We start from the raw sequence: 21,219 nt of genomic DNA, 5'->3' as shown, positions 1-21,219 counted from the left end.
CTTATTGCTTACATACGCTTAAAGGTGATCTAAGCGAATTCACGCGTTTTAGACCATAAAACATTTTTTGTTACATACAGCACACATCTCCTCACTATCTGCTTGCTACCTGACCGCTGAGCAAACTGTAAAAAAAACGCGATCTCTGTAGACAGCCCAGGCTCTACAAACTTCAATATACACACAGTGGCCAAACCTGCACCACGAAACAAAACAAAGTGTTACAGCCAATAAATGCCAAGAAGGATTTGGGGTGGGGGTTGGTCGTGTTCATGAAAGCACGGAAGGGAGGGGGAGGAGTTAACTATGCTCCGTTTGTTTGAAAACAGTTCAAATATCAACAACAAGTGACGTCGCACAGATTCGCTTAGAGAGCCTTTAAATCAAATACTAGGCTATAATTATAATGTTTATAATAATGTCCATATATAAAATGTACATGATTATATTTTATATTATAATATTTTCTGTATTATATATTATTATACATGATCTATATTGTTATTATTTACATTATATTATACATTATTATAGCCGCCTTTTTTTCTACACATATAAAAAAGAAGCACATAACGACCTTGTGCATACACCCAATATATGCATATTGATTAACCAAATCATCATCACTAATGTTTATCCTGCTGGTGAATGAGCAAGTTTATTTTACCTCTACTAAAACTGAAAAAGAAACGGGCTCTGGTAAAATATCTGTCAATATATTTACCGAAATCATGGCAGAAAAAAATTACTGTACTGTATATGTTCACTTGAATAAAAGCATCCGCCAAAAGAATGAATATAAATGCAGACTGACAGCTGTATGAAGCTATGTCTTTGACATATGAATGTGAAATGCAATGTGGTTATGAACTTGATTTGCATTACACTTTTTTAAGCCCAAAACTTTAGATTTCTGGATCGCATTTGAAAAACTTCTTTCATGTTTTTCGCATTCATGTGCTTTTGAAGCATATCATTCCTTAGAAACACAAACGGAAACAAATTTGTATTTGTTGTGTGCTTGTAATTGTTTCTTGAGCATGTAGTTACAGATGTAACATGCCAAAAATAGCAGAGGAGCAATACAGTTTGGCTTAATCACATTCAGTACCTACTTTCTTCTTGATATTCAATTGCAAATGCAAGATCTAGTTACACCTAAATTAAAATTGACCGAGTTAAAATCCAGTTCTTACTTTAGTGGGCACTCTGAAGGGCATGTTTGCTTTCCTTTGCCTTAATTTCCACAGACCGTATGGGGGTATTGGGTTATGTAAATACATTGAGCCACAAATGACATAGCAGTTTCAGTTTGGTGAAAAGACATCATCAGGAAATTTTCTTAGAGAAGGTCAGGATTTCGTATGTGTCAAAATGATATGCCAGTGTCTTGGGGTGGTGACATGTAATCACCTCATGCCAGTGGTTTGTGGTTTATATTCAGTTGCCGTTTCCACAACTGTCATCATCAACACATTCTCTGTTTACCATTTTGGTTAGAATATTTTGATATCTGATCCAACTTGAATGCCTTGTCCTGTCCGGATGCCAAAATCTAGAGTCTAACATTTATGTCGAAGGAACGTAATGCACCCATTTTGGTCTCAAAGAGTGTTTTTTCTTTTTGTCAACAGAGCAGCGTTATTGATGAGAAGAATGATGATAAGTCTGTTACGACAACGTTTGGTGTCAACCGCCCAACCATCTCCTGCTTCTTTGATAGTGAGTTACAAAGTCTTGGCAAGTTTTTTGACTTTTTTTAAAGTATGGAATTTAAATGGCTACACTACTGTTTGATTCCTCAGCTGGGACACTGTATCATTTGCGATGCTACTTGTATCAGGCCAGAGACCTGCTGGCGATGGATAAGGACAGTTTTTCAGGTTAGTACAATATAATGTAATTTATCACACCTTCACTGTGAGCCATTGAAAGGGGTTGACAAATGAGCCCAACATGACTATTACCAACTATTAAGAGTTATGTGAATCAGCTTTTCCAAGGTCATGGTAGAGCTTTGTAGACTACTCAAAAGCTTATCTAGATAACGTCTCGGTTACGTATGTAACCCTCGTTCCCTGAAGGAAGGGAACGGAGACGTCACGTCGTGACCGACGAATTGGGAACCGCTCCGCGGGTGACCTATCTACTTCGAGAAACTATAAAAACGCCAATGAACTTGGCATGCAGGTATTTGCATAATGCCGGCGCCGCCCCGCCAGGTGCGTATATAAGCCGCAGGTGCACAATACCAAATTAGCTATATTATTGCTGAGAAGCCGAGCAACAGTGCCCGGCCTGAAAAACAGCAATGGAACAGCAAACTGTGGCGACGGGACGTGACGTCTCCGTTCCCTTCCTTCAGGGAACGAGGGTTACATACGTAACCGAGACGTTCCCTTTCAGTCGGTCACTACGACGTCACGTCGTGACCGACGAATTGGGAATCCCTACCAAAACGCCACTGCAGCTGAACCCTTCCAGTGTCTGTAAAAGCCCTCCGCCCTCCACATAGGGGGCGGAACCTAAGGCGAAATGCAGAAGGCCGGTCACTACCTGTTCCTTAACCCACGATAGTGAAGCAGCGAACTGGGGAAGCGTCTAAACTGAGCGGAGCTAGAACACTGCGGAAGCCATCCCCTAAGAAGGTTGAATGGATGACATAAAAATATGAAACAACCGAAGGTTGCTCATAAAAAGTCTCTGAACAAAACATAGTATGCAGAGAGATGCAGAGCAGGCTCTGCTAAGGAAAACGTGGAGGATTAGTACCCCACGGAGTATACACACAATGAACCCCACGTAGGGGACAAATGTGGACGCCTAGCCTACACAGGTTTACAGAGAATACATCAGTGATAGGTTGACAGCGGATGCTCCGCAACACCAGCTATCAGGGCGGTGGAGGAGAAGCAAAAACAGTTTTTTAGACGTTTTTGCCCCGATGGCCTTCCATATTGGTGCAGATGTGCAGCACCAAAATAGAGGCTCCAAGCCGACACACAAGCCGACCCTCGGCATTCTTAACTAGTTAGTAGAAAGAACCCGAGTGGAAACCGGTTCGACACGAACACTATAGAATCTTGTGAACGTATTAGGTGTCGCCCAGCCTGCAGCTCTACAAATATCTGTTAGCGAGGAACCGCGAGCCAGTGCCCAAGATGATGCCACACTGCGTGTAGAGTGAGCACGTAAATTACAAGGACAAGGCACATTCTGCTTTTGATATGCAAGGGCTATAGTATCCACAATCCAATGGGACATCCTCTGCTTGGTGACAGCTTTTCCTTTCTGCTGACCACCGTAACAAACAAAGAGCTGATCTGAGGTCCTAAAACTTTGCGTCCTGTCTATATACACACGTAGTGCACGAACAGGGCATAACAAAGCCGTGACTGGGTCTGCCTCCTCCAAAGGCAGCGCTTGGAGGTTCACCACTTGATCTCTGAAAGGAGTGGTGGGAACTTTGGGCACAAAGCCGGGCCGGGGTCTCAGTGTTACGCTGGATGCAGCCGGCCCGAACTGAAGGCACGATTCGTCGACCGAAAATGCATGAATATCCCCTATCCTCTTAACAGAAGCCAAAGCAAGGAGAGTTAATGTTTTCATAGTAAGAAATTTGACACTCACACTATGCAGAGGCTCAAATGGGGCTTCCTGGAGTGATTTCAGCACCAAGGACAGGTCCCAAGGAGGAATAGAGGGAGGACGCGAAGGATTCAGTCTTCGAGCGCCTCTGAGAAATCTAATGACCAGGTCGTGCTGACCCACTGTTCTACCGTTTACGGGTGAATGGTGAGCTGATATCGCAGCGATATCGACTTTAATAGTGGATGGTGACAGCCTATTCTCCAAACGGCGCTGGAGATATAAAAGCACAACACTAATCGGGCATTCTCGGGGGTTTTCACTTTGGGAAGAACACCAGTCGACAAACAGGTTCCATTTAAGCGCGTAAGCCTGTCTCGTAGACGGCGCTCGCGCTGCAGCAATAGTGTTAGATACCTCTTGCGGTATATCACTCAAATCCTCCGTGCCCCGTCCAGAGACCACACATGGAGGTTCCACAGGTCGGGGCGCGGGTGCCATAATGTGCCCTCTTGTTGAGAAAGAAGGTCCTTCCTCAGGGGAATCTTCCACGGAGGGGCTGTCGCGAGGAGAGAGAGTTCTGGAAACCAACTCCTGGTTGTCCAATACGGTGCCACCAACAGCACGCTCTCCTCGTCCTCCCGGATTTTGCATAGGGTTTGCGCAATGAGGCTCACCGGAGGGAACGCGTATTTGCGCATGTTTCGCGGCCAGCTGTGTGCCAATGCATCCACGCCGAGCGAGTCGTCTGCTAGTGAATAGAACAGGCGACAATGGGTCGTCTCTGGGGAAGCAAACAGATCTATCTGCGCTTTGCCGAAAAGTCTCCAAATCTGCTGAACCGCAATGGGGTGGAGTCGCCATTCGCCGGGACGCGCAGCCCGAGAGAGCGCATCCGCCTCTACATTGAGCGTGCCCGGGATGTAAATGGCACGAAGAGACCTCAAATTCTTCTGACTCCAAGTGAGGAGATGACGGGCGAGATGCGACAGGTGACGCGAGCGTAAACCGCCTTGACGATTGATGTACGCCACGGTCGCAGTGTTGTCTGTGCGAACTAATACATCTTTGCCCTGTAACTCGTTGCTGAAACGGACGAGTGCAAGATATACAGCCCACATTTCTCGTCAATTTATGTGCCAATGCAGCTGGGGTGCCGTCCAGACCCCCGAAGCCGCAAGCCCATCGTACGTGGCCCCCCACCCCGTGTCCGAAGCATCTGTGCATACTATTGCATGCCTGGAGACCTGTCTCAGAGGCACACCGGCTCGGAGAAACGCACGGTCTGACCACGGAGTGAAAGTGCGACGACACGCAGGTGTAATGATAACACGGTGAATGCCGCGCAGCCACGCTCTCCTCGGGACTCGATCGTGAAGCCAATGCTGAAGCGGTCGCATATGAAGCAGTCCGAGCGGAGTTACAGCTGCGGCTGCTGCCATATGCCCCAAAAGCTTCTGAAATTGTTTCAGCGGGACCGCGCTCTTGCTCTTGAATGTATTCAGGCAAGTCAGAATCGACTGTACACGCGCTTCTGTTAGACAAGCTGTCAAATCGATCGAGTCCAGTTCCATCCCGAGAAAAGAGATTCTCTGCACGGGGCAAAGCTTGCTCTTTTCCCAGTTGACCCGAAGACCCAAACGAGCGAGGTGTTTTAGAGTTAAATCTCTGTGATCGCACAGCGTCTGACGTGTTTGAGCTATTATGAGCCAATCGTCTAAATACGCGAGAATGCGCACACCTTTCTCTCTCAGGGGTTTTAAAGCCCCCTCCACTACTTTGGTGAATACACGGGGAGACAGAGAGAGCCCGAATGGGAGGACTTTGTACTGGTATGCTCGCCCCTCGAACGCAAAGCGGAGAAACGGCCTGTGCCGGGGGAGAATCGATACGTGAAAGTACGCGTCCTTCAGGTCGATGGATGCGAACCAATCGTTTGGACGAATGCATGGAAATATGCGCTTGGGCGTCAGCATCTTGAACGGCATTCTGTGAAGTGCACGGTTCAGCGAACGCAGGTCCAGGATCGGTCGCAAGCCGCCGCTTTTCTTGGGTACAATAAAGTAAGGGCTGTAAAACCCCGACCTCATCTCGGCTGGAGGGACCGGCTCGATCGCGTCCTTCGCCAGTAGGACAGCGATCTCCGCACGGAGGACGTGCGCATCGGCAGCTCTCACCGCAGTGAAACGAACGCCGGAGAATTTGGGGGGACGCCGGGCAAATTGGATCGCGTAGCCGAGACGAATCGTGCGTAAAAGCCAACGCGACGGGCTGGGAAGCTGTTCCCACGCCCCCAGACACCGTGCGAGAGGGACTAAAGGCACGATCGGTGTACCCGCGGCGGGCGCAACGGAGGTGATCGCCGGTGTGTGCGTATTGGCCGCACCGACAGCAGTGTTGTGCATGATAACACTCACCTGAGTCCGCTGCTGGGTGGGTGAGTAAGGGAGGCTCTGCTGAAGACACCTCACGCCACTCGATGCACCCTCTGGCGAAGGGGGAGGAAGACGATGGGTTATGAGCCCGTGATGGTCTTCTCCCCCCTTGAGAAGTCAGAGAGCGCGATGGGGTTATGAGCCCGTGAGGGGAGAGTAGGCTGGTCCCGCCAGGAGGAAGCGACACCGGCTAGACACAACTGCATCGCGACCGGCCGCTCCACTGACGGGATACCAGTATACCCCCTGGCATCTCTACCCTCGAGAGAGGTGAGGGGTGAAGGCTGAAACGGCCGGTTCCGGGCGGAAAACGGGGTTTTCCACGACCGCGTCAGCTCTTCATGCACCTCGGGGAAGAAGGGCACCGGGGGCGAGGACTGAGAAGCCCTGGCACCCCCGAAGTACCAATCATCGAGGCGGGACGGTTCAGGTGGGGGAGGTTCAGTCCACTCCAAGCCGACCGCCGCCGCCGCCCGAGTGAGCATGGCTGCCATCTCGGGGTCGAACGCAGGACCCGCAACCCGACCCGAAGGCGGGAGCGGATCTGGATCGACGTCCGAGGCTGACAACCCCCCCTCCGACGTTACGGTGGACATCGCGTCCGGTGGAGGCTCAACAGAGCGCGAGGACACCGTAGAACACGGGCCGCTCGTCTCCATCGGGACCTCCGCTGGCAACGGATGAGGGCGCTGGGAGCTGCTGGACGAACCAGCAGACCGACCCAGCACCGTTATACGGAGGTCATCCTTCGCAAGTTTGGTAGCTGCGCCCTTAGCAGCACCAGACTTGGAAGGCGGGTGCCATTCCCGGAGAAACGACACCCGTCTCCGCAAATCCGCCATAGTCATGCCCTCACAAGTGGAGCATGAACTATCACGCAACGCTGCCTCTGCGTGCTGGAGCCCCAGACACGAAACACAGCGCTCGTGGCCATCCCGGGGAGCGATGAACACACCGCAACCAGAAACGGAACACGGGCGGAATGCCATCTTTAAAAAGACGCACCCGACCGTGACACGAATGAGTGACTGTCTTTAAAAAGACACAAAGCTCAAACGTGCTGCTCTTTTAGGGAAATCACTCTTTTTGTGCGAGCTGGTGAAACACACAGGGAGAGGCAAACGCACTCACTCAACTCAAGTCTTAAAAGAGACAGAGAGAGAGAGAGAGAAAGGGTGGAGAAAACACTGCGAGCCTCCGCTGAGGTGTCTTTGCCCAACCAACTTCAGCAAGCTGAGATCTTTTTCCTCCAAGAACAGGGATCTACGCAGATCAGTATACGCTTCTCGAGAGCAGATGTCTGCCGGCTTCGAAGCAATAAAAGCTAATTTGGTATTGTGCACCTGCGGCTTATATACGCACCTGGCGGGGCGGCGCCGGCATTATGCAAATACCTGCATGCCAAGTTCATTGGCGTTTTTATAGTTTCTCGAAGTAGATAGGTCACCCGCGGAGCGGTTCCCAATTCGTCGGTCACGACGTGACGTCGTAGTGACCGACTGAAAGGGAACTCACTACCAAGAAACATTTGAACTAGCAATCCAATTTTGTAAGCATCTGTCTTTATTTGGCATAAATAGCGCATGGCATAAAATTCAAGTGGTCAAGAACTTAAGGTTCAAGTGTGCATGAGCACTCATGTAGTAACGCAGATTGAAGTCAATGGTTAGTACTAAAGTGAAGCATTTTTAAAGTGATAACAGAACATAGCATTAAAAATTCATAAAAAAATCACAAGGGCAGCATTGCCCAGCATAATACAAGCATTTTATAAATAACAAAATAATAAAAGTGAAGTCTTTTGAGATGTAATTTTAGGAACCATGAGCTTACGTCAGAGTGGGTGAAATATTGTGCCTGGCACAGGTTGGGCTGAGGCAGTTCGGGTCAAGTGCAGCTCAGAGAGAAGGGAAATGAAGGAGATTTACAGCGGTGGCCAGGACTTTGGCAGCAGAGATGTAAAAATGTAATTCGTATTGAGAAGTGAAAGTAGATACGATAAAACAAGTCAGATGGTTGCTAAAACTAAACTAATGAAGTCAGAGCCGTTGTCTGTTTGTCCGTGAATGTGCTTTGACACTGTTGCTTATACGAGCTTAAATCTGGCTTAAATCTTCCAATCATGTCTATGGCATTGCATTTTTCCAGTTTATTTTAAAGCAACATATGACACTCTTTCAGGTCTTAGGACAGGATTTGTTGTTAAACTGTAGCACTTACAGTACAATAAGGTTGTATTTGTTAACATTAGTTAATGCATTGGCTAACATAACAATGATTCGTAGTTCTTCAGAATGTATTATTATTTGTTAATGTTAGTTAATGCCAAGGCTTTGAACCGGTTCACAGAACAAAACGAAAACCAGAAATTTTTGATGTTTTGCAAGGAACAGAAAACGAAACCAGAAACTTTCAAAGAAATACAGTATATGTCCGGGACAGAATCGTTTATTTAAAGTAATGGTAACCGGTTAATACCGTAATTTTTTCATTCTTTGACAAGATTTCTGTGCAATACTTTGTGAAGGTCACTTCTGGTCATTGTTGACTCATTGGAGAAACGAGAAGTCTTTAATGCTCAATCATAAGAGGTAAATATTGTAGGCTACCAAGTATCCCAAGATGTTTGTTTTTTACTAATTAGTGGTGTAACGGATCGCAGTTGATCCATGATCTGTACAGATCGCGACCCACGGTTTGGCACAATGTTTATGCTGCATCTTCTTCCCGAAGCGCCGTTTGGAATTTGTCCTACATCTGTGTGTGTGCGCGTGTTTACGTGCCCTCAACAAATGTAGGCATGTCAGAATTACAGTTATGTCTCTTGCATAATGTAGTCTTTTTTAATGTTTGATGACAAGATAGAGACTTATGGAAATTATGTAGACTGATATTTTACCGGAACAGTATGTGAGAAATTATATCAATTAATCATAAAATGGCCCTGATATGTCACTAGACATTAAGAAATCATTTTCATTTCAAATACTCACTCACAGTAGTGGTCTGGCCAGGATATTGTCATTTAAAAAGTGGAGTTGCAGCCCACAACTGATGTTTATGTTGTCATGTTGTGTATTGGCCACCAGTTGTGTGATTGCAGTACCAGTTTTTGCCACAAGTTTTGTGATTGCAATATCAGTTTTGGCCACAATCCTACATACTGTTCCTTTAAGTTTAATGTCCTAATGATCAGCCTACTTATTTGTCTGTCCCACAGCTGACATGGAACGTTATTAACTGTTTGGGAACTTAATTTTTTGTTCTAACCGGTTCATGAACGTCAATTTTAGGGTTGAGGCGAAAACATCAAATACTGTTTCTGTTCGGAACGAACCAATTGGGAAAAAAATTCTGGTTTAAAGCCCTGGTTAATGCCATTACAATTTTTTTATGTTTTCCTTGTGCATTAACTTAACAGTTACTACTTTTGATTAAAAAAAAATATAAGTAAATACTGAAATTAATATTAACTAACAACTGCTAATGCAATAACTAACTTTCACAAATACAATCTTACTGTGTAACAAAATCCATTTCACATAATTCTCTTATAAATTGAGTGTATAACATGTTGATTCTGTATATTATTATTTTGTAATAACTAGGTGTCAAAATTTACATTAACGCATATTCATTTTAACGCCACAAATTTTTATTAACGTGTGACTAACACAATCAGCAATTTCTGTTTGACCCTTGGTCTAGCCCATAGTTCAGTAAATTGAGACGTAGCCTTAAGGTACATTCACATTATAAGTGACTTTGTCGCTATGTGTCGCTCTTCTCTTAAAAGTGGCGTTTCTATATCTGGTTGTCATAAACAAATGAGTAATGTCCACTCCAGTTACTGACGATAGACGGCTGAAGTTGAAGTTTTTATAAAAATAAGAACATTAAGCTCTCGTCTAGTGAATCCAATTCTCTTAATGGTCATTGAACATCTAAAATGATCTTAATTTGTACGTTTTCTGAGAGGTGTACCATCCTAAATGCTTAACTAATACACAAAGAATGCTTGTCCATAAACCTGCGCGTCTGACATTTTAGTTTCAATTTAGGAATTAGAAAATAGAGTGCATGACTTGCTTGATTTTAAAATAATAATTAAGAGAGATTAAGTTCGGGACCTGATTAATGTTAAAAGAGTTATTAGGAGCGACAAGACTCAAAAGCGCTGACTTGCACATCTGAAGCGCTTGCACACAAACGAGCGAGTGTGCGACCCCAATATATGCATACTGTACATATTCACAGAAAGTGAATGTTTGATTACTGTTGAGGAAAAATATCTGACGTGTAACATTTTATTAGATCCTTGCATTATACAGTAGATCTTAAAGCTGTCTGTCTCAATGTCAATCAAACAATAAAAGAAAAAAAGTTAACATATATTGATATTGTATTTAAATGTGTGTGTGCCAAATCTATTAGTTTAACCAGTGATTTTATGGTATGGATTTGGCAATTTTTGTGGTAATTTTGGATTTTTCTCAAAAGTTTCTGTCATTTTTTGTCAAATTCCAACAAATCATGCATTGTTATGAAGTTTTTGAGAATAGAGAATGTCAATATATACATAAATACATTTTGAAAATTTGCACATTCCAACACAATTTTCCAGCACATGTCACAAATGATGCAGCGGCAAACAGAAATGGAGAAAGAAAAGGGTCTTCTGAGAGAAAAATTCATATACAAAACAATGGATGACGATTTTGTCGAAAATTTAAACAGGCCAGTGTAAACATACACTTGCATAAAGTATCTATTTATGTCCACACCCATGTTGATTAGAGCAGTGGTTTTCAAACTGGGGGCCGCAAGATGGTTCCAGGGGGGCCCCAGTTTTATGACATTTTATGAAATACATTAATTTATCATGAATTCTGTGTAATTAAACCTAAAAAATAAGGCTACTAACCAAAAGCACTACTTTTTTGTATAATGTAATGTTTTTTATTAAAATGTTGAGTTTTAGAACAGTTTTTTGTCACAAATTTTCTGTGGGGGGCCACCAAGGAATGCATCGTACAAAAGGGGGGCCACACGCTGAAAAAGTTTGGGAACCACTGGATTAGAGTATTAAAACTCGAAAGTGTTTAATTTAGGTAAACTTAGAACAGGTAAAACTACTTAAATCATGCTATTAATCTAGATTAAGTATTTTAATCGATTGGCAGTAGTAATAACATAATAACTAGTAATAACATATTGATAATAACTTATTTAAATTTTGGACCACAAACAGTCCCTAAAAAAATAAAAAATAATATAAAATATAAATAAAATATATAAAGACATCCTTGGCAACACCTGAGCAGTTTTTCAACTTTTTTGTGTCTTCTGCTGCATCTTTTTTATGTGGAGTCCCTCAGGGGTCCATTCTTGGACCTATTTTTTTCTTTTATATATATATATATATATATATATATATATAACAAAACCTTGATTTGATACCTCTTTAAATCATAGCATGTCTATTGCTATATTGTCCAGAGCTCTAAGTTATGGTGGTAACTTTTATAACTCACATTATTTAAGTTTACTTCACCAAAAATACCAGCAAAACACACACACGGGTTATCACCCATCATAGATGTCCGGTATAAACCTTCCATGAATAGAAAAACCATAGAAGCTAAATGGGAACCAGAACTGACAATGTTGAAATGAGAGAGAGAGAGAGAGAGAGAGAGAGATTAAGGTGGAGAAAGGTCTGAAGTAAATCGTTTTTTCTTCTTCTTTTAAATCCTGGAAGTGTAGCTACCCAGGCCTATGGGTTTAGGGTTCATTCCGAACCCACAAGCGCAGATGAAAAAACATAGAGGATCCTTTTAAAAATACAGGCCTGATATAAATCAGAGCAGTCTGGCGCTCTGATTACAAATCTACAAATAGTTTTGGGTCGTTCCCCTGATCTAGCTAGGCCTAGCTTTTTTACAGGGTTCTGACTTCTGAGGAAAATGAATAAATCAAGTGGAAGCAGAAATCACTTGTCCTTGGTACGCTTGAAACGGAGTTTGGTAAAGTGAAATGATCGATGGGCCGCAATATTTATAAAAGAGGGGAAAATGTAGAGCTGCATCAGTGCTTTAGCTACTGGAGGGGGATTAGAGGAAGGCAGAGGTTTGGGCCAGATGGTACATGGCTGTAGGCCCCGTTCTGTTAAAGTCTGTGAAACCGGCTGTGGATTATACTCAGATGTCAACAAAATGTTCGCAGAGTTATTAAAAAGTGCATCCATCCATCAATTCATTCATCCGTCCGTCCGCCTGTCCACTCATCCGTACACTTTTTTTGACATGCATCTATGAGTTGCGAATAAAGATTTTTCCACAATTAAAAACTGTATATAATATATCTATAGGAAATATCCATAGCAGAATTTCTTGGTTTCCTTCCCCTGTTGTTTTTGAAAATGTCATTGTTCCCAAGGGTCATACATCATGTCTGAGTCGTACACGTGGGCAGTCTGGCGGTGTCCAGTCCCACAATGCCCTTGGGCTGGACAGTTTATTTACTGTGTTCACTGTAAGCAGCCAGATTAGACACTGCCTGTGTTTATTTCCCATTGGCTCCCGGGTAACAGTGCACGCTCCCTATGGCTTGTTTATCCTTTTGTTTATTTGAGTCACTGTGTTTGTGGGAAGTAGTTGTGTGTGTGTACGTGAGGTAGCTTAATAAGAGCTGGGAAAAGTGTCCGTTTCTTCCTCCCAAGTGAAACCCCGTGATCCCATTGAGCCCGATTTACGTCCACTGAAATAATAAACAACTGTCCCTCTAATTATTGGCATTCCTAAGTTGTTTATGTCACTTTTTTATTTTTCTGCACCTAAGAGCGTTTAAATGTTTAGATGTTGTGGGAATTGAACAGTACAGCTAAAAATATCATCGTGCCATTATTTACAGCCATAGTAAGCTGTATTGTATTATTTCTGAGAAACACCATACATGTATTTTAAAGTAAATGTCGATTCCACACAAGGGCTTTATTCAATTGAAGGTATAGTATAAAATCATGCCAGAGCTTTGTGTGAGCAACAAACCAAATGTAAGTCACTATTCTCTGAATCTTTTTGCATCTCATTCTTGGTCTTGTTTGAATTTAAATGTGGCCTGGATACATTTGGTTCATATACAGTTTACATTTTTAGTCCTTTTGTATTTTTACGGACAAAATACACAGCAATAATGTTTAAAATGGCATAGTAAAGAATTTTTAGGGGTGCACAATTTATTTAAACATACTCATTTCAGAGACCTATCCCTCTGTCATAGACACAATGCATTAAGCCTTTCAGTTTACGGGGACACTTGTTTAGAGCATAATAAACATGTCATTATACACTATTCATGTCTCCGTAAGCCACATATACCAACACCCACATCAGCATCCTGCAATACAGACATTTCATAGACCTACGGCCTACTAAAGTTTAACCATAAGTTAATCTCACGCCTCTCTGCACTATATCTCTTGGGTATTTCTGGGTATTTTCACTTATATAATTGATCTTTTATTCTTGGTGAACTCCTAACCCTCATTACTAACCCAATAAAACCAGAAATACTTGTTTATTGATGCTTTGGAAGCCTTGTTCTGATGAGAAATAACCCAATCACCCCCACAGTCTTAATGGTTGCATATCTTTCCCAATGAGGCAGTAACCTCCATCTGACCTGATGCTGGCTTTCTTTGTTTCGGGTGGCAATTCAGAGTGTTTTGAGGGGTTACAAATGCAATCTGGATGTTGTTTCGTGTATTTGTGTGAACTCAACTCATGCTTCATCAGATCTCAGTGCAGTTCAGTGACATTTGATCTTTGACTCTTTGCTTAGATCCCTATGCCATTGTGTCGTTCCTGCATCAGAGCCAGAAGACAGTTACTGTTCGAAACACACTCAACCCCATCTGGGACCAGACTCTCATTTTCTACGAAGTGGAAATATTCGGAGATCCATGCGTGACTGAGAAGAAACCTCCAAACATTTTGGTGGAACTGTATGATCAGGACACATATGTACGTTTTTATTGTGTTATGTTATACTGTAAGTAGATGTGTTTAATGTCTTTTTGAGTATTGGCATTAGGCTTGTCATTTTGTCTTATCCAACCCAGTCTCACCCCATGTCGTCAATATTTGACGACACTTGACCATTCGTCATATGTTGACGCGAAGGGTATACCTTTCGCGTCATTTTTTGACGAACTGGGGACTTCAATACTATTACGTCCGTTGCATTCTCTTTCCTATTTTCTTACCATTTCCGCGTCGGTTTAGGGTTAGATTTACATAATGACATCCCTACCCAAACCTAACTCTAACCCCAACGCCAGGTGACAACTGTTTCATTTCGCGTACCTAACTCTAACCCCAACGCCAGGTGACAACTGTTTAATTTCGCGTACACTGTTTAATTTTGCGTAATCTAACCCTAAACCGACGCGAAAATGGTAAGAAAATAGGAAAGAGAATGCAACGGACTTAATAGTATTGAAGTCCCCAGTTCGTCAAAAAATGACGCGAAAGGTATACCCTTCGCGTCAACATATGACGAATGGTCAAGTGTCGTCAAATATTGACGACATGGGGTGAGACTGCCCTTACGAAAATTAACCATGGTTTTACTACAGTTAAAACCAAAAAACCATGGTTACTGTAGTAAAACCATAGTAACTACAAAATAACCATGGTTTTGACAATCATGGTTTTCAAAAACCATAGTTAAACCATAGTTAGTTTAGTAAAACCATGGTTTTGCTGATAGTAATCAATACACCAAAAAACCATGGTTACTACACTTTTACCACAATATAACCATGGTTAATTTTCGTAAGGGTGTGTTATCTTATCCTGGTGAAGAATTGCCCAAGTAGGAGTAAGAGCATCGGTTGATTGAAATTGATATCATCAGTCAGTGAAACAAAAAGTACAATCCTTCATAAGTTCCAAATTTTGTTTGACCTCTGCCCTGCAGGGTGCTGATGAGTTTATGGGGCGCTGTGTGTGCCAGCCGTTAATGGTGTCCTCCCCTCGCCTTGCCTGGTATCCCATTCAGAAAGGTGGGAAGGCTGCTGGAGAAATGCTTGCTGCTTTCGAACTGATCCGCAGAGATAAAGTAAGAATGATCTCAATCTTTATTATTATCATAACCACCATAATGATACTGTAATTGATTCTGGTGCTCTTTGTGATTGACCCATCATGATATCACGTTGTAATGTCATAATTAAAGTCACCCATAATTAAGATGAGCACTGTGATTGTTTAGTGCTCCAGACACATACTGTGTAGATTGTTTGCAGCATCTCTATTTTGAGAAGATAGTTTTGTTATGAATCTAAGCCACAAGTGTTTACATGGCACATATCACAGCTTTTGCAACACCGCAAAGGCAAAGCAAAGTAGTTCTTCACAGTAGTGTTTCTTTGTGATTTACAATTCAAAAACGGCAGTCTATTTTTCAGGACATTGTTGTTTCTTGTCGGTCATTTTATACATAAAGATGTGTGTTTGTCTCATGCAGTTATTGTAGATTAACCATTGCTTCTGTTCTTTCCAGCCCAGTCACATGAAATGATGTACCTATAGTCACGTACATTTTTTATTCTTTTTTGTGCTATACTGTGACGAATGTCCATCTTTTTCTGGATCGTATCACAAATTTCTGTTTATGTGTCACTGTCACGTATTGGTTACTCAAGAGTTTTGTCCTATTTTCTTACCATTGTCGCTTTGGTTTAGGGTTAGATTTACATAAAACGACATCCTTACCCAAACCCAACTCTAACAGGTGACAATGGTTTAAAAATCAGAAAATATAAAAAATAAATCAGAAAAAATAGTATAAACTAATATTTAAAGTGACATCCTAACGCAAACATCAAATCTAACCCTAAACCGAAGTGACAATGGTTTGAAAATATAAGCAGTTGAGTAACAAAAACGTGACAATGACACATAAATAGAAATTTGTGATACGATCACGAAAAAACATGGAAATTCGTGACAGTATCACTAAAAGATTTTAAAAAATTACGTGACTATAGGTACATCGTTTCGTGAGACTGGGTAGTTCTTTCCTATTGCATTCTTTCTTTCCTTCATTTTTACATTCTTGGATTCTTCTTTCTTTCTTTTATTCTTTTATTTTTCTTTTATTCTTTTTTCTTTTATTCATTTATTGTTTCTTTCTTTTTTATTCTTGCATTCTTTATTTTATTCTTGCATTCTTTTTTCTTTCAATTCTTGCTTTCCTTCTTTCTTCATTTTTTCTTTCATTCTTTATTTTATTCTTTTTTCTTTCTTTCTTGCATTCTTTATTTAATTATTTTGTATTTTCTTTTTTCTTTCTTTTTGTATTCCTTCTTTCTATATTTCTTTCTTTCTTTCTTTCTTTCTTTCTTTTATTCATGTATTCATTCTTGCATTCTTGTATTCTTCCTTCCTTCCTTTCTTTCTGTTTTTTAATCATTCTTGCATTTTTTCTTTTTTTAATTTCACTCTTTTATTCTTTATTTATATTATTCTTTAATTTTTTTCCTTTCTTGCATTCTTTTTTCATTCTTTTCTTTTTGTCTTTCATTCTTTATTTAATTCTTTCATTTTTTAATTATTTTATTATTTTTTATTATTATTTTTTCTTTCTTGCATTCTTTATTTCATTCTTTTCTTTTTTTTCTTTCATTCTCGCATTCTTGTATGTCATTCTTCCTTCCTTCCTTTGTTTCTTTCTTTTATTTATTTATTCTTGCATTCTTGCTGTCACGGCTGAAACCAGGTGAGACAAGACGATGAGGCGAAATACGGATCCAAATGCAGTTTATTCCAATGTGAAAGTGTAAAAATGACAAAAACAGGAACCAGGGAAACACAAGGGACTAGCGACATCATTTAACAAACCACAAACACAGAATGAACAAGCAGGGTATATATGCATGACTAAGACCAATGACAAAGCAGAAACAATCAGTAACTAGGACAACACACAAGGGGAGAAGCATGATCACAATGAATATCCATGGTTACAAACAAGGGGGCGGAGACACTAATTAACACAGGGAGCTACACTAGGAACAAGGGTATACATGCACACAAGTAAACACAGGTACACAGAGACATGAGTATAAATCAAAACACAAGTATCACAAAACACAGGGACACAGGGAACACGTTACATAGCCCCCCCTCTAAAGGGCGGCTTCCAGACGCCCACCAGAAAGAAAACCCCCCAAAGTACATAAGTCCAGGTGGGCGGTGGTATGGAGGTGGACCCGGGGGAGGGATGGTGGGCCAAGGCCATGAAAGTCCAAGGGCCAGGGCGGAGCCGCAGGCGGAAGCAGGGACCACGGCGGAGCCGCGGGCGGAGGCAGGGACCACGGCGGAGCCGTGGGCGGAGTCAGGGACCAAGGCGGAGACAGGGACCAAGGCGGAGCCGCGGGCGGAGACAGGGACCAAGGTGGAGCCGCGGGCGGAGACAGGGACCAGGGCGGGACCGCGGGCGGAGCAGGCAGCCAGGGCGAAGACTGGGACCAGGGTGGAGCCGCGGGCGGAGCAGGAACCCAGGGCGGAGCCGGCAGAGCAGGAACCCAGGGGGGAGCCGGCAGAGCAGGAACCCAGGGCGGAGCCGGCAGAGCAGGAACCCAGGGCGGAGCCGGCAGAGCAGGAACCCAGGGCGGAGCCGGCAGAGCAGGAACCCAGGGCGGAGCCGGCAGAGCAGGAACCCAGGGCGGAGCCGGCAGAGCAGGAACCCAGGGCGGAGCCGGCAGAGCAGGAACCCAGGGCGGAGCCAGCAGAGCAGGAACCCAGGGCGGAGCCAGCAGAGCAGGAACCCAGGGCGGAGCCAGCAGAGCAGGAACCCAGGGCGGAGCCGGCAGAGCGGGAACCCAGGGCGGAGCCGGCAGGGCGGGAAGCCAGGGCTGAGCCGGCAGGGCGGGAAGCCAGGGTGGAGCCGGCAGGGCGGGAACCCAGGGCGGAGCTGGCAGGGCGGGAAGCCAGGGTGGAGCCAGAGACCAGAGAGGGACTGGATACCAGGGTGGTGCTGGTGGTATCATGAACCTGGGTACAGGGAAACAACAGAAAGAGGCCCTCTGGGCCAGGTTAGACAGGGCAGAGAGTTCAAATTTGGCCGTCTCGGACCAGGTAATGAGAGCCGGAAACTTGGGGACAGCCATCTTGTAACAGGCAGAGAGGTTGAAAGTGGCCATAGTTTTAGTGACAATAAGTCTCTGGAGCTTCGGGGTGACCACACTAGCTGACCAATGTGGCTCAGATGACTCACTCGGCTCAGATGACTCACTCGGCTCAGATGACTCACTCGGCTCAGGGGAATCAGAAGACTCAGGGGACTCAGGAGATTCACTCGGCTCGGAGGACTCAGGAGATTCACTCGGCTCGGAGGACTCAGGAGATTCACTCGGCTCGGAGGACTCAGGAGATTCACTCGGCTCGGAGGACTCAGGAGATTCACTCGGCTCGGAGGACTCAGGAGATTCACTCGGCTCGGAGGACTCAGGAGATTCACTCGGCTCGGAGGACTCAGGAGATTCACTCGGCTCGGAGGACTCAGGAGATTCACTCGGCTCGGAGGACTCAGGAGATTCACTCGGCTCGGAGGACTCAGGAGATTCACTCGGCTCGGAGGACTCAGGAGATTCACTCGGCTCGGAGGACTCAGGAGATTCACTCGGCTCGGAGGACTCAGGAGATTCACTCGGCTCGGAGGACTCAGGGAAATCACTCGGTTCAGAGGACTTGGGGGAATCACTCGGTTCAGGGGACTCAATAGACTCAGTTGACTCAGTAGTCTCAGTTGACTCGGATGGTTCAGGTTCGAATCTTTCAGCCCTTCGAGGGTGTTCGGGGGACTTGTGCTCATGAGTCTGGTTGACCTGCCGTCGTACTGGTGAGCCCCAAACTGAGAAAACATAGCACATTACCAGTGCTAACATGGAAGATTCACACAAATTAAAAAGTTCGGGGAACTCCGAGGCCTTCAGTGAATCAATTGGCACAAACAGTTTAAAGAGTTCTGTAGCCGTCTCATGTGATGTATCACACCTGCTGGCCGATGATTCACTCGGTGACTTGCTCGGGGAAGATTCACTCAGGGTTTTACACAGGGAAGATTCACTCGGGAAAGATTCACTCGGAGATTCACTCGGGAAAGATTCACTCGGGAAAGATTCACTCGGGAAAGATTCACTCGGGGATTCACTCGGGGATTCACTCGGGGATTCACTCGGGGATTCACTCGGGGATTCACTCGGGGATTCACTCGAAGACAAACTCGAGGACTCACTGAGGGATTCACTCAGGGATTCACTCGGGGATTCACTCGGCGAAGATTCACTCGAGAGAACGAGCGGTCCAGGGATTCTGGTCGCTCGGACAGTGATCAGCGGGTAATCCGAAATACTGGAGATCAAACGGCCGACCCGGGCTTTCATGGGATGAACCGGAAAACCCGGCGACTTGTGCACAGGCTCAGACACGGCGGAAGTCATCTTGTGAGCGGGGTCGGACCAAACACAGGGAAACCTTGGGAAGCACAAGGGAGAACACACAGGGGAGCGAGGAATTGCTGCTGGATCCTTGTTGGTGGTTTGTTCTGTCACGGCTGAAACCAGGTGAGACAAGACGATGAGGCGAAATACGGATCCAAATGCAGTTTATTCCAATGTGAAAGTGTAAAAATGACAAAAACAGGAACCAGGGAAACACAAGGGACTAGCGACATCATTTAACAAACCACAAACACAGAATGAACAAGCAGGGTATATATGCATGACTAAGACCAATGACAAAGCAGAAACAATCAGTAACTAGGACAACACACAAGGGGAGAAGCATGATCACAATGAATATCCATGGTTACAAACAAGGGGGCGGAGACACTAATTAACACAGGGAGCTACACTAGGAACAAGGGTATACATGCACACAAGTAAACACAGGTACACAGAGACATGAGTATAAATCAAAACACAAGTATCACAAAACACAGGGACACAGGGAACACGTTACACTTGCCTTCCTTCTTTATTTATTTCATTCTTGCATTCTTCCTTCCTTTGTTTCTTTCTTTTATTTATTAATTCTTACTTTATTTATTTAATTCTTGCATTCTTCCTTCCTTCCTTCCTTTGTTTCTTTCTTTTATTTATTCAGTTTTGCATTCCTCCTTTCTTTATTTCATTCTTGCATTCTTCCTTCCTTCCTTTCTTTTTTTCTTTCCTTATTTCATTCTTGCATTCTTCCTTTCTTTCTTTCTTTTATTCCTTTTTGCATTCTTCCTTTGTTTCTTTCTTTATTTCATTCTTGCATTCTTCTTTTCTTTCTTTCTTTTATTCATTCTTGCATTCTTCCTTTCTTTCATTCTTTCATTAATTCATTCTTTATTTCTTTCTTTAACAGCCCGCAGTTCATCACATCCCTGGTCAAGATGTAAGTAGTCTTTTTCAATCTGTCCTTTCTCTTTTCTGTTCATTATCTGTGCTCATCCACACTTACAGCATGTTACACACTACCTCTCATCCTTCAAGACACAACTACTCCCTCTTTAAAAGACGTAAACATCAATGCATCTGAACCGGTTTCACTAGTGCTGTCTGGTTAGAGACTGGTACTGATCATCAGTTCTTAGTTCATGCAAATGGGCCCGTCTGGGCAATGCAGACAGCCAGGAGTCTGATTGGAGATGCCAGTAGAATTAAAGAGTGCCAGAGGTCCCACCCACTGCAGACCTGCCCAGCTGGCCTCAGTTATATTGGTATAATCACAGGGAAATTGAATTAGAGTGCACGCTTAGAGAACAGTCAAACCACCCACCCATGCACAAACACACACACTCAAAAATACCCACACTGTAACATTTATCTTGTATGCCTAAAATCTTTCAATCCCATATTTCCAGGGAGATATTTTACCACCATCACATATCATGGATGAAGTAAGTGCTGATAGAAGCCCTTATTTTTTATATATGTCATTATTTTGAAATACTGCAGTAAAAGCAATGAAATACTTTTAATTGTCCTCAAACATCTCTTTTCTGTCTTTTTCATTTTCGTTCCTGTCTATTTTGGGAATCTTCAAGCTTGTGCTTCCAGGGTTCCCCACTGACAGTCAACAACAATGGGTACAAGCACGCACAACACAACAGTAAAACCATATAAAACAGTAACACAGTA

General features: G+C 43.7%; 1 protein-coding gene across 6 annotated transcripts in view; it reads left to right on the top strand.

Annotated features, from left to right (window-relative positions):
- The window catches only part of dysf (dysferlin, limb girdle muscular dystrophy 2B (autosomal recessive)), a 115,714-nt gene that overhangs the window by 35,328 nt on the left and 59,167 nt on the right, over window positions 1–21,219 (top strand). For 5 of the 6 annotated variants that reach the window (XM_073812309.1, XM_065248783.2, XM_065248787.2 and 2 more), the window contains 7 exons: window positions 1,635–1,722; window positions 1,806–1,883; window positions 13,866–14,047; window positions 15,006–15,146; window positions 20,444–20,473; window positions 20,943–20,978; window positions 21,126–21,167. In XM_073812309.1, the coding sequence (XP_073668410.1) occupies window positions 1,635–1,722; window positions 1,806–1,883; window positions 13,866–14,047; window positions 15,006–15,146; window positions 20,444–20,473; window positions 20,943–20,978; window positions 21,126–21,167 (597 nt within the window). The remainder of the gene's footprint in view (window positions 1–1,634; window positions 1,723–1,805; window positions 1,884–13,865; window positions 14,048–15,005; window positions 15,147–20,443; window positions 20,474–20,942; window positions 20,979–21,125; window positions 21,168–21,219) is intronic. The other variant, XM_073812307.1, reaches the window with a different exon arrangement.

The sequence above is a fragment of the Paramisgurnus dabryanus genome, chromosome 2, assembly GCF_030506205.2.
Source record: "Paramisgurnus dabryanus chromosome 2, PD_genome_1.1, whole genome shotgun sequence".
Lineage (NCBI taxonomy): Eukaryota > Metazoa > Chordata > Actinopteri > Cypriniformes > Cobitidae > Paramisgurnus > Paramisgurnus dabryanus.
This window is presented reverse-complemented; position numbering and strand designations above follow the sequence as displayed.